Source organism: Haliotis rufescens, unplaced genomic scaffold, assembly GCF_023055435.1.
Source record: "Haliotis rufescens isolate VD_foot unplaced genomic scaffold, xgHalRufe1.0.p SCAF_7, whole genome shotgun sequence".
In the NCBI taxonomy this organism is placed as follows: domain Eukaryota; kingdom Metazoa; phylum Mollusca; class Gastropoda; order Lepetellida; family Haliotidae; genus Haliotis; species Haliotis rufescens.
Window position 1 is genome coordinate 6,852,796 of NW_025964361.1, and position 13,687 is coordinate 6,866,482.

The window sequence follows — 13,687 nt, forward strand, 5'->3', positions numbered from 1 at the left end:
AGTAATTATCAATGTCTGAATGGAGCACTCAGATACTTCCAGCTATGTGACGACAACGTTGTAAATAACTAAGTCTTGTCCCAGACAAAACAGTGATTGATATCATGAGCAGCAATCCTGGCCATCAGGGTACAATGACATGCTGTCAACCAGGTCACCCATCCTGACAACCCATTCCATTGAGTCAGTACATTTCGACTAGCATTCTATAGTTCGCAGAGATTTATTCTAACTTCAAATCTCAATGGGGTAATTCGGAACACACTATGGCCTGACAACCAATATTTCCAACACAGTAACACACTATGGCCTGACAACCAATATTTCCAACACAGTAACACACTATGGCCTGACAACCAATATTTCCAACACAGTAACACACTATGGCCTGACAACCAATATTTCCAACACAGTAACTCTCTATGGCCTGACAACCAATATTTCCAACACAGTAACTCTCTATGGCCTGACAACCAATATTTCCAACACAGTTACTCACTATAGCCTGACAACCAATATTTCCAACACAGTAACTCTCTATGGCCTGACAACCAATATTTCCAACCCAGTAACACACTATGGCCTGACAACCAATATTTCCAACACAGTAACACACTATGGCCTGACAACCAATATTTCCAACACAGTAACTCTCTATGACCTGACAACCAATATTTCCAACCCAGTTACACACTGTGGCCTGACAAACAATATTTCCAACATAGTAACTCACTATGGCCTGACAACCAATATTTCCAACCCAGTTACTCACTATAGCCTGACAACCAATATTTCCAACACAGTAACTCTCTATGGCCTGACAACCAATATTTCCAACACAGTAACACACTATGGCCTGACAACCAATATTTCCAACCCAGTTACACACTGTGGCCTGACAACCAATATTTCCAACATAGTAACTCACTATGGCCTGACAACCAATATTTCCAACCCAGTTACTCACTATAGCCTGACAACCAATATTTCCAACACAATAACTCTCTATGGCCTGACAACCAATATTTCCAACACAGTAACACACTATGGCCTGACAACCAATATTTCCAACACAGTAACACACTATGGCCTGACAACCAATATTTCCAACACAGTAACTCTCTATGGCCTGACAACCAATATTTCCAACCCAGTTACACACTGTGGCCTGACAACCAATATTTCCAACACAGTAACACACTATGGCCTGACAACCAATATTTCCAACCCAGTAACACACTATGGCCTGACAACCAATATTTCCAGCACAGTAACACACTGTGGCCTGACAACCAATAGGAACACTTGTGATTTACTGCTGCATCATTAACCAACATTCACTCACTCATTCCAAGAGGGGAACACTTCAGGGACCTGTTGCCAGACAAGTATCTTCCATCTTCCCTGTCACCTGGGTGTTGTTTCTGAACTCCCACTGGACAGTTTACTTGTGAGTCTACCAATGACGTATTGATTATAGAATATGGCCAGATTTGTTGTCACAACAACTCCCTTGTCCTCGTGCTCCACACAGCCGACAGATCAATGTAACGCCACTACTCCATCAATACAACCTTGACTCCGTATCACTGCCACTGCCACATTCCACAATACAGATCTGTGTGGCTCTGTAATCACACACTTCATTCATCACTCCTGCATAATCGCGGGACTTGAATTGGCGTCTGAGCGAGTGAGACTGAATTGAATGAGTATCTGAGCATGATAATACTGAATTGAATCAGAGTATGAGACTGAATTGAATCAGAGCGTGAGACTGAATTGAATCAGAGTGTGAGACTGAATTGAATCAGAGTGTGAGACTGAATTGAATCAGAGAGTGAGCATGGTGAGACTGAATTGAATCAGACTGTGAGACTGAATTGAATCAGAGTGTGAGACTGAATTGAATCAGTGTCTGAGCATGGTGAGACTGAATTGAATCAGAGTGTGAGACTGAATTGAATCAGTGTTTGAGCATGGTGAGACTGAATTGAATCAGAGAGTGAGCATGGTGAGACTGAATTGAATCAGAGTGAGACTGAATTGAATCAGTGTTTGAGACTGAATTGAATCAGTGTTTGATCATGTGAGACTGAATTGAATCAGAGTGTGAGACTGAATTGAATCAGAGTGTAAGACTGAATTGAATCAGTGTCTGAGCATGGTGAGACTGAATTGAATCAGAGTGTGAGACTGAATTGAATCAGTGTTTGAGCATGGTGAGACTGAATTGAATCAGAGAGTGAGCATGGTGAGACTGAATTGAATCAGAGTGTGAGACTGAATTGAATCAGTGTTTGAGCATGGTGAGACTGAATTGAATCAGAATATGAGCATTGAATACCACAATTTGAATCAGCTTCTGGGCATTATGAGAATGTGAATTGAATCAGTGTCAATATGATAACCAATGTTATTTAGATACAAAATTGTAAACAGTCTGAAATACAGATTCCATTTTCTAAAGATATGACACAACTTTGTTGTAATTTTAAGTTTATAAGAAGCATTACTTTGCATTTTGTTAACACTGTTTAAAGGTTATTCCCTGCTAAATTCTCCACTGCCTTTGCAGATTTTGAATAACATTTCTTCTTTTTCCTCCTGTTCTGTAAGAATATTTCAGTAACAAAAAACCCTTGGATGTTGATGAATAAGTCATTTAAGGAAACTGACCAAGCACCATGTCTCTTTCCAATTCATAATACTTTATTCGACGTAAAAAGCGCACAGGGCGCACTCAAGATTAGAAATAGGGGGCGCTTATTAGAATATAACTTTGGTGAAAGGGTTGAAAGATCGTACATTTCATGGTTTATGCTGACAGCCTGAAATGATACAAAAGAAAAGTCTGTGCGTATTATACATGACAGATATATTTTTCAAGAATTTAATTGCCCGTAATTAAGGGTGCATATAACACACGAGGGTGTATTATACACGAATAAATAAGTCTTGTGTACATGGATCAATCGGAAGGGTGCTAATTGGGATTGTTCACAAGCCAATATATCAGCAAATATCGCCGTGGGCGCTTATTACGTCGAATACGGTACTTCAATTCTACCTTTCCACTCTGCTTTTAAAGATCACTCACACAAATAAAATGCTTTAGCAATAGCAACTTTATTGCTACCACTGGTTCAAAGGAACTGTTAAAACGTATAGAGGTATTAAAATAAGGATTGCCTCACCTAACCTACAAAACATAGTTTTGCTAACCTTAAACTCTGAAAATATTAATTCAACTTTTATTCAAGACAAACAAAAAACAATAACCTTGAATTTTTCATGTAACACATTTTGATTTTGAATTTATTTCATTTTAATTTACTACTTACGCTCAGGCTACATGTCATTTTCTGTAGCCTTGGCATGTCACGTGGATAATTCAAACTGCAAGAATTTAAAATGGGTCTGGCCTGACAAGGATTTTATCAGCATATATGCCATATTGTCATTGATTTAGCATTTGAAAGGGTTGAATGACAACTATAACTGATAAAAGCTGGCGAATGAGGCATGACAAATCTTCTGGTTCTCATAACCAGAATATGCCGAAAAGCCAATTTGTTTACAAAATGTCAAAAGATTAACCTAGTTTGATAATCTTGTCCAGATTCTATTATTTACATGTCGGTGTCATATAACTCGAATATTGCTGGGTGTGGCAGTAAAACAAAAAAATATTTTGATATACATATTAAAGAAACACCAAAAGTCCTTGAGTACCTGAGAGCGTATTCGCTTTTGACGACTGGCAGACGCCATTCCGAGAGTGGGCCTTCAAACACAACTTTCTTATCCATTTCCAAATGAAGCAATAGTCAGTGAAATATGCCTAGCACAACGAGGTCTTATCCTACAGATTAAACTCCATCAGAAACAGATACCCAGACACAGACACAGACACATCTGTCAGGAACAACACAAATGCTTCTGTTCGCAATGTTTGTAGCCCAACACAGACAAGGAATCTTCACAGCCTGCACTATTCCTTCTTAACAACATTTGTTACAGGCGTATAACTGGGATCTTTTCATACATATTTGTCCAACTTTCAGCATTGTCCAGCCAGTAGTTTATAGTTCTGCCATGTCACTCGTTTATATCCATGCTCATACAATTCCGCCAACTCTCTAAACCTTTACAAATCACTCCATTCATCTTTCATGTCTTTCCTGCAATTTCTATGGTAATCTAACGTTCACGGGTCTCTTCATTCTCACTGGGTTGTATAAATGAATGACCGAGCTTCAAAGCCGTGATTTGTCAACAGTCAGAATGCTTAATTTTCTTAGTTTCAAAGAAATGTTATTATGTATTACCATACATTGCATGTGGTATGACAATCTTTGACGTGACTTCAGTGAGAAAAACATCCCGAACAAGCTACAGTTCTCATGACTTTATGCCATATAGAAGAACTACTATTAATATATATGAGGCCTTGAAAGTACAATAGTCAATGTATCTTATTCACATTTTGACATGAAATGAAATATAAGAGTATTTCAACCAAATACAAAATGTAACATTGTTTTGACTGCGATCATCAAATCTGGAAGACCATACTATTTAAACTACTAAAGTTATTTACACTAAAATACCATTTTTATTGTAAAATATTAATATTTGACAATGATACGGCTATTTTATAAGTCAACATTATAATGCCAGCATCAATTCTATTTATTACCTGCACCTTGAGTAAGTGGCATTAGAAATTGGCACTAGTCCTGTAGTCCTTGCCAAACTGCCCAATAGTTAAGGTGTCATAAGGACTAGTAGAAATTTGCTCTTTTCAAGGGTTTCGCTATAGGTTATCATTATAAGCATGATAAGGAATAGTGGACTAAAACTGTTAGTTTCTTCTGCTGGAAGTGATTTGGAAATGTGTCTGAATTGTATAAATATATATATCAGGGAGAAAAGTCACCTCCGGTCAATGATAATTTCTTTTTCTTAAATAGATATTTTTGGATTGAAACAAAAAGCAGGAGAAATTCCTTCTCACTAATTGTAATGGTTTCAGAATGTAACATGCTCGTGAGGTCTGTCATTTTGCAAATGTGCCTCACTAAATACAGCCATAATGTTAATGGTTCACTCTCCATTAAGCATGCTAAGTGTGCATATTACATAGTTGAAGCAAGATAAACTAAATTTCTTCCTGGATAGCTGTCTGCATCATACAGATGTTATTTAAAAAATAATTTATGATAAATTATTACCTCATTGTGCTGTTTATCAGACACATTATATGCCCATGTTAGAGACAATAAAACTGAAATCAGTTATGAGAATTCAGTTAGACACAGACAAATTTTGTTTCCGAAAAATATATTTAATTGCAGTTTTTACATATATTAGGGCATTTGATGAATCAAGAATAAGTAACTATATGTACTAGAGATGTAAAAAAACTAAAGGAGACCAAAACGGCTTAGTATTTCTTAATGAGGAACTTCAGAAGAACTTATCAACAAACTGAAACAGGAAACAATCTCATTAAAATTAGATCTTAGTTCTCACTACTGTTAAACAAAGATCTTAGGACATCCCATTACGGGTCATGGTAGCAGTAGCAAGAACTAAGATCTGATCTTAATGAGACTGAAACAGGAATGAGTTCATTGGATACACGTACTGCTCAGTTTACAAGCAATTCTTTTTGTATTTCAGTGCCTGTTATTGTTAAATTATCTGAGAGTAAAATACTCATTGAATTAATACACACATTATAGACACAATTTTATGGATAACAACTTCTTTATACTGTGAAAAGCGACGTTTCGGTATAGATCCTTATACCGTTGTCAAGCAAGACTTGTCAGTCTTGCTTGACAATGGTATAAGGATCTATACGGAAACGTACAAGTCTTGCTTGACAACGGTATAAGGATCTATACCGAAACGTCGCTTTTCACAGTATAAAGAAGTTGTTATCCATAAAATTGTGTCTATCTTGTCATCCGTCAACTTCTAAGTAATGCCTATCAAACAATTTAATACACACATTATTTCAAAATAATAACGATTGCACAGTTTATACTGTGTGTTTTATGTTTAAGAAATGTTACTTGTGAGTGACATATAATATGTAAAGAGTATAAAAACACTGAAACAGATACGTTACCATAAATAACAGATAATGTAACAGATAATTTCAGACAGGCAACTACTTCTTTACAATGCTTCAACAATCATACGAAGCATTTACTTCTAATGAGGAATAAATATCAGTGAGACCACTTTGGTAACGTTCTCGTGGTAACGTATCTACTGACACACATGATATTGATATTAATTGTACAAGCCAAGGGTATGACGTACCAAGTGTTCGCAAGTCATGTCTGCTTTAGGTACATAAGCACTGGGATATGGAAGGAATCACTTTTGCCAAAGGTGTGCCATGTAGGGTAACGTATCTGTTGAATATTTAAGTACCCCACTCAAGTTGCAAGCTTCAGCTGGTTAACTTCAAACTATATAATGTATATGGTGTGACAAAGAGATTTATCATCCAAAACTGACTCCCACAGGAGATATCCTTGGGTGAGATCAAGCGATATCTACACTGTAGATATCGCTGCAATGAAATTGCATCACAATGCTTTGCAGGCCATTATGATGTCATTGGTTACCATGACGTCACAATCAAATGACATCACTAATGGCTCTGCTACTGAAGCTGTTAGCAGTACTTTTTACATTAAGACACTGCTTATTACTGTCTACAAACTGACAAAGTTGGAAGAATGATGTTGGATGATAAATAAAATCTCACCCTTGTGTCTTTTGATATCAAATATATCAACACTCGTTGATAAAAGTGGAAAAAATCCTCGGCAAGCCTTGGAGTTTTTCAACTTTTATCAACTCGTGTTGATATATTTGATATCAAAAGACACGAGGGTGAGATTCTCTAAATGTTTCAGGGTGGATTTGGGGAGTATACTCTACTCTATTGAAATAACATGGGACATGAAATTTGTTTAATTTTCACACTTAGTGGGGAAATTAGTGAAGAAATAACATATTCAGTATTCAGTTTTCACAGAATACATGCATTTTGTGTGGTATAAATGCTTCCTGAAAATCCTTATGGCTTTTAATCAATGCAGCGGCCATAAAATTTCCGAGTCCTGTGATGGGATTCAAACCACGGACCTTCTGATCCGAGGTCAGACACCTTGTCCACATGACCAAAGAGGTTAACCCCGTCAGCAAGCTGACAAGGTAAGGATGTCATCTGTGGGATGATTCCACATCCTGCTACATACTCCCCCATCAACAGAAGGCACGTCCCGGGCCGCATAATAAGGTACTGAGGCTTATTTTGCTCAAATATAATATGAACGTGCTCAGCCCCACGTTGGGTAATGTGGCGGCCATAAAGTTTCCGAGTCCCGTGATGAGATTCAAACCACGGACCTTCTGATCTGAGGTCGGACGCCTTGTTCACATGACAAAAGAGGTTAACCCCGTCAGCAAGCTGACAAAGTAAGGATGTCATCTGTGGGACGACTCCACGCCCTTATACATTAACATGGTATGAAAAACATATAAAACATCTCTATAAGAAGGACTAAATATTTTAGAAAGCCATTAAATTTGTCATCAATTATCCAGTGTATTAAGATTCTCTTACGAAAACAATCTGTGGAAATCTGACAGGGATAGAAATTCACCAAGAAAATCTACTAGCTCAAATAGTGATATAGCAATACCCCCCAAAATGGTTGAAATTGAACTAGCCCCGAGGATTTATTGATTGAATGTAGGCTTCAGTTATTCATAAACTCTACCACAGTGTATATTGTATAAAAGGCTATGTCTCGCTGTTGTGAGCTGGTGAGACGTATGACACACTTGGGGCAGCACATGAACAGCATCGAAGTAGATTTATGTCATAAAAGTCTCATTCGTTTAAAAATAATCTATATCCAAGGCAGTCAAAATATATTGGACACCGAAAGAAAACTAACAAATAACCAAAGTAAAGGACAACCTATGACTCAATACTCAATGGTTAAAAACTTTCGTTTGGAGATCTGGAGAATGAAGAGGTGACGATGGTGACTTCTCTTCCTTATCAAATTGTAGAGAATCGGCCCAAAGTAATAGAAAGCAGATAGCACAGTGGGTTGTTGAAAAAGCTGTGCATTATACAGACTCTTAAATCAAGCAGATTTTCCCAACACCACTTTATCGTCCTCCAGGCCAGAGGAGCTATCCGTCTATGTAGGGCAAGGATATATCTAGGATTCCAAAGTAAGTGTCTATGGCAGAAAAATTGAAAGAAAAACATTTGTGATATTGTATAAAACAGTATTTTTTAATTTCAAATTTTGAATTTTTACTGTCATTTGTTTTAGACTTGGGGTTGAATATCGGCCTCTGAGCAGGTGTAGATAAATCCCTTATGGTCTCTCAGAAAAAATCAGGTCTCTCTCTTACCTTGACTCCAAATTCCTGATTTCCGCCGTCACATCTGTGTATGCACTAATACTAGCCGGGGTGTTGACCTTCGCACGAGACAATGGGGCATCGGTTTCACATCCACTAGTGGCTGGCCGCCTTCCATGTTGGGCAACATCCACAGTCGTCACCCCATCCTCAACACAAGATGGCTGTGACAGTTCCTCAGCCTCATCTATATTGGACAAGGCTGATTCAATTCGACTTTTACGAGTGGAAGTTGCAGATTTACTTCCTTTTCTGAGCATACTGTCTATCAGCTTTTCCCCCAGAATTTCTGGTTCAAGTTCCAGGTCAAGGTCAGCCACTGCCTCGTCAAAGTCAGATTCATCCTCATCTTCATACACCCCAAGGTCACGTTCCTCCACACTCAACTCTGCACTGTCCTCTGATTGGTTTTTGATAATATCTGATTGTCTGGCTGCAGTTTCCTCATAAACCTGTGATTCCGTAATGCCCTTCTCATTGTCACTGGGTCTGTTCTCATAATCAGGTAGCTCATCTTCAGTTTCATTCATATTGGCAGATTCTGATTGGTCAATATCCTGAATACTGGAATCTGACTGGGTTATCATGTTCATGTCTGGGGCTTGAGAATCCGATCTGTTTGCAGTAGCTTTCTCCGAACCATTTTGAATAATTTTGGAGTCACCTTCATCTATGACCTTGACCTCAATTTCATCCCCATCCCTGCTTTTTCCATCATCCATGGTCCCTGTCATAAATAAAATCATGATTCCATTAATGAACAATTATGAAGCAACTTCTGAAAAACATTTTGAGAGAAAATGTTCAAAATACATACATAAATTCAACATGTACAATCTGTTAACAAAAACACATAACCATATTTTCTTGTTCCAAAAAATACACTTCGTAGAGGGTGGGTGCACAGAGTTGTGCTGTTTTTCCCCCAACGCAAATCATTAAACAACAAAAAACACTGAACATATATTGTTTTGGTGTACATACTTACAAAACCATATAGATCAATGTCTGTTGTAGGAGAGGTTTTATCATCTGCTTATAAACGACATGCAATACTCCAGTGTGCCACCAGGGGCTGCTGTCGTGACAAAGTACTCTGTCAACTCGCACTGTATTCAGCTTATCCTGTCCTGTATAGCACACAAGGGCCATACATCTCATCCTTCCCCTGTCTCGGAGATTACATACATTATGCATGAATCTAGTGACCATGTTATGTGGACCTATACCATTGCAAATCAATATGAAGTGCTAAGCATATACAGGGGTACAATGTGTGAAGCCCATTTATGGTGTCCCCTGCCGTGATATTGCTGTAATATTGCTAAAAGCGGCGTAAAACCATACTCGCTTGCTCGCTAAGCATATATCAGAGGTCCCTCTCTGGAAAACAAATTTAGTTGAATTAACCATTAGTATTCAGAACCCATTATGCAGCGATAAGGCCACACATTTTTATATTTTATCACATCAATTTTTCATAACCAATAAGCTTGAAAAAATCTAAAAGAAAAAACGTACATTTTATAGTTTTATGATTTATTTTGTTTATTTGGCTTTGGGTTGTTAGGGTTTTGGTTTAGTGGGAATAAGTTAAACCTAATGTTGTTTAGCAAGATGTTTAGCAATTTAAGAATTTTAAAATTAATATGTGTATTTATTTACTTGTTTTAAAGTTTGTTCTATTTACATAAGAGGTTGGCAGTGAACAGGAACATCATGCAATACATTTAATGATTTATTATTAAAAAGTTAACATATGTAGTTGTATCTTTATATTTTCAATTAAAGTGGAGCAGCTTGAAATATAAGTTATTTATATTTTATTCTCTGACTGATGATTTTGGCTCCAAATGGTTGAATCTGAAAACAAAATCTTTTAAAAATCTTGTAAACGGCCTTGTTGGTTATCAGAGACCAGTGAGGGGTGGAAAGATTTTGTTTTCTTCTCCAAAGAACCCTTTTATTTAGATTTTTTATTAATTATGAAAAAAGTGAATAGGCAATCGGCAAAAATAAACAACTTGTGGGAATTTGGTGAATCCTGATTTGGGTCACATAAATCCCCAATTGTCAATGCCTTCTGTTATGTCTACCCTGACAAGTCAAGAATGTTAATGTTTGTACATGTATAGGCATTAAAAGAAATATGTATGGAGAATATCAAAGATACGGGGGAAATTTGAAAAATTTGTGGCTTCAAAGATACTGCTCTCTGTAATGTGAGATTTCAACATGTGTATGAAGAATATCATCGCTTGGAAGACATAACGCCAAGTTACAGACTGATAACTGCATTTGTGTTCGAGAAGTCATCTGGAGATATGGAGAAAACAGAACCGAGCAGTGAGTGAGTGAGTGAGTGAGTGAGTGGAGTGAGTGAGTGAGTGAGTGAGTGAGTTGGGTTAAACGCCGCTTTTAACATTATTCCAGTTATATCACGGCGTGCCAGCTTAATGTGGGAGGAAAGCCCAAAGTGAAGCAGGTCTCAGACGTCTCACTTCGGTGAAACCCTCAAGCACGGGTATGGTGCTGACAAACCTAGAAACATAACCGGGGCAAAACGGGATTAGAACCGAAAATCATAGGTTTCTGGCGTGCCCAAGGGACGCAACTCTGCACAGTGAATCACGGCGCCTAAGACGACAGACACCTTCATAAAAAGGACATGTCAACAATGCATACATGAAGAAACGAAAAGCATGTTGGGGACGACTGCTCTTCATATTCAAGTGTTAAATAGAAGCGAGGCAGAAGTAGCACAGAAGATGACCCTAGACTGGTCACCCTGAAGATGTCAAGTCTGACACTCAGTTGGAGGCTGTCCACTGAATGGTTATGGCCGACCGATATGTTACAATTCAGAAGGTCACTGCCAAAAATTGGGTCAGTTTGGGGTCAGAACAGACGTTGCAAATTGGCAAGAGGTCCACAAGATAGGTTCCCAGAATCCTGACACCAGATCAGAAGCTGACACAACTGAACATATCCAGGAATCTTTAGACCAGTTATCAGCAGAATCCTATCATTTTTTATGCAAATTTTAACCTAGAATGAAACCTGGGTCCATCACTTTGATCTTGAGTCTAAACTTGAAAGCAAACAGTGAACCAAGTTGCATCATGTCCACAACAGATGTACAAACGGATTGCATCAGTTGGCAATATCATAGCTTCAGTTTTCTGGGACAGCAAGGGGTTAATCATTATGGACTATATGCAACAGCAACCTATGGGCAAAACCCAGGTTTTAAATATCATTAAAAAAAACTTAGACGTGCTTTATCCTACACATAATGTGGGAACAATTTTGATTCTGAACAATTTTCTTTGTGAGGCCTTGGACCACCTGATTTACACTTGTACATTACCTTTTGTATTTTACCGTCAACGTTCCTATGTGTGGGAGTTTCAACAGGAAAGAGGTCCCCAGTAATAAATACTGGAGTGTCACAAGAAGGGATTAGATGGACCAATGATTGCTAAGCATGTTCAGGTCTTGGATGAGTGACCTGGCCGATTACATGTCATGGTTCACCACTCACTACTATTCCAGGCTAAATTACCTTATCTTGGATCTATCTAGAATTCCAAACCATGTGCCTGTGGCATGCAAACTGGGAAAATAATAATAAAAATAATAATAAATAACTATTTTAACATGATATAGGAAATTTTAATTCAGACTTGTTTTTTAAAAGTTTTTTTAATAATCTTTTCCTGAAAATGTTGGAAAAAATAGTTAATCATCAGGTTTTACCCAAAACAAAAAAATAATTCACTGTAGATGCTGGATGTTCTGAAAAATGAGGTGTTTGTAAATTTAGATGATTTTGTAAATTTAAGATAATTAGCGGTGTGTATTGAACCACTGATTAAAATAAAATGTAAAAAAGATTGATAATACAATACTTCATCAGTAAATACACCAGAGCTCCAGATAAGCTGCGTATCTGCATGAAATATGCATCAGAAATGCAGAAATATGCAGTAAAATAAAATCCAAGCGTATCAAATACGCAACGAACATTACAGATAAGCTACAAAAATAAAACTTGTGCGTATCATCAAAATATTGTGAAGTAACCCTGCGTATTCGATTAGCAAATCAGCAACTTATTTTGAAATTATAAACGGGCATTCCGTCAACCTTGCCAAATTCCAAGATGACAGTTACATCATGATCATTTGCCATCACACTTTCTTGTGGAAGTATCGTGGTATTTTTGAGTCCTATAAAGCTCTTGAACCCACACAACACCAGTTTGCAGGGACTAGATGAATAGTGTTTTAAATATTTAACTTAAATACCCACATGTGTAAAAACTAGTGGGTAACAGAAATTTGAATACCCAGATAGAATTACTGATACCTAATGATTTTAAAATGCATGGGTAAAATACCCACAACACCAAAAGCTTATCTGGAGCTCTGTATACAATCAAAGCTGACCCTGAAATGAGAAGAATTGTTTCCCTATCCAGCCTCATTCATTCAAGCAGGTCACTCCAACCAAGGAGGGGATTAAAGATCTTTCGTGTCCAAGGATACAAAAAAAAATTTAGTTAACTATTAGGTTTTCATTGAGCATGTTGAAAAAAGATCATTTGTAGGAAAGCTTTGTTCTGACAAGGGTCTAATCAAGCACATATTGAATACATAGTAAAAGGTGATTACATAAGGCGGACCACTGACACATATGTACACTATTGACAGATCATATCCCCAGGAGATTAAGTTATTAGGGGATTATCAGCATGATCCTTTACACCTGCCCATACTTGAGCCCTTGGGAAGTATTAGAGCTAACAGATCCAGACTGTTGGTTCAATACAATATGCCACCACCAGGTGTTACATGTAGGAAATGCACTGATCTGCATTAACATACTGACCAACTGACCGCCAATACAAGTTATTTTTTGCATTAGTGCTGTGTAATATATCTTTGCTAAAAGTGCAAAGAAGTAAAATTGAGAAAAGTTCTTAATTCTTTTTAAAGGGAGACTACTCTGGTCTGGTCTGGTTCTGATTCCAATAATTCAAAATCAATGTTGGGTGAATGTAAGCTCTATGTTAATGGAGTATATCCGGCAGTTGATGCTTACCCTTAAACACATAGACAATGTCTCTGTACGAGGGGCCCAACCCCGACCCTCTAGGCGTCCGGCATACCACTTTGTCTTGGCATCCAATTAAAGAGTGTTATTTTAC

At 37.6% G+C, this 13,687-nt stretch overlaps 1 protein-coding gene across 2 annotated transcripts in view; it reads right to left on the reverse strand.

The window, feature by feature from the left end:
• LOC124130706 overlaps window positions 1–13,687 on the reverse strand; it is a 30,253-nt gene that overhangs the window by 14,822 nt on the left and 1,744 nt on the right. The window contains exons 1-2 of one of the 2 annotated variants that reach the window (XM_048387938.1): window positions 9,464–9,548; window positions 8,467–9,202 (exon numbers count right to left, since the gene is read on the reverse strand). In XM_048387938.1, the coding sequence (XP_048243895.1) occupies window positions 8,467–9,197 (731 nt within the window). In that variant the 5' untranslated portion in view covers window positions 9,198–9,202; window positions 9,464–9,548. Of the gene's footprint in view, window positions 1–8,466; window positions 9,203–9,463; window positions 9,549–13,687 lie in introns of those variants that run through there. The other variant, XM_048387937.1, reaches the window with a different exon arrangement.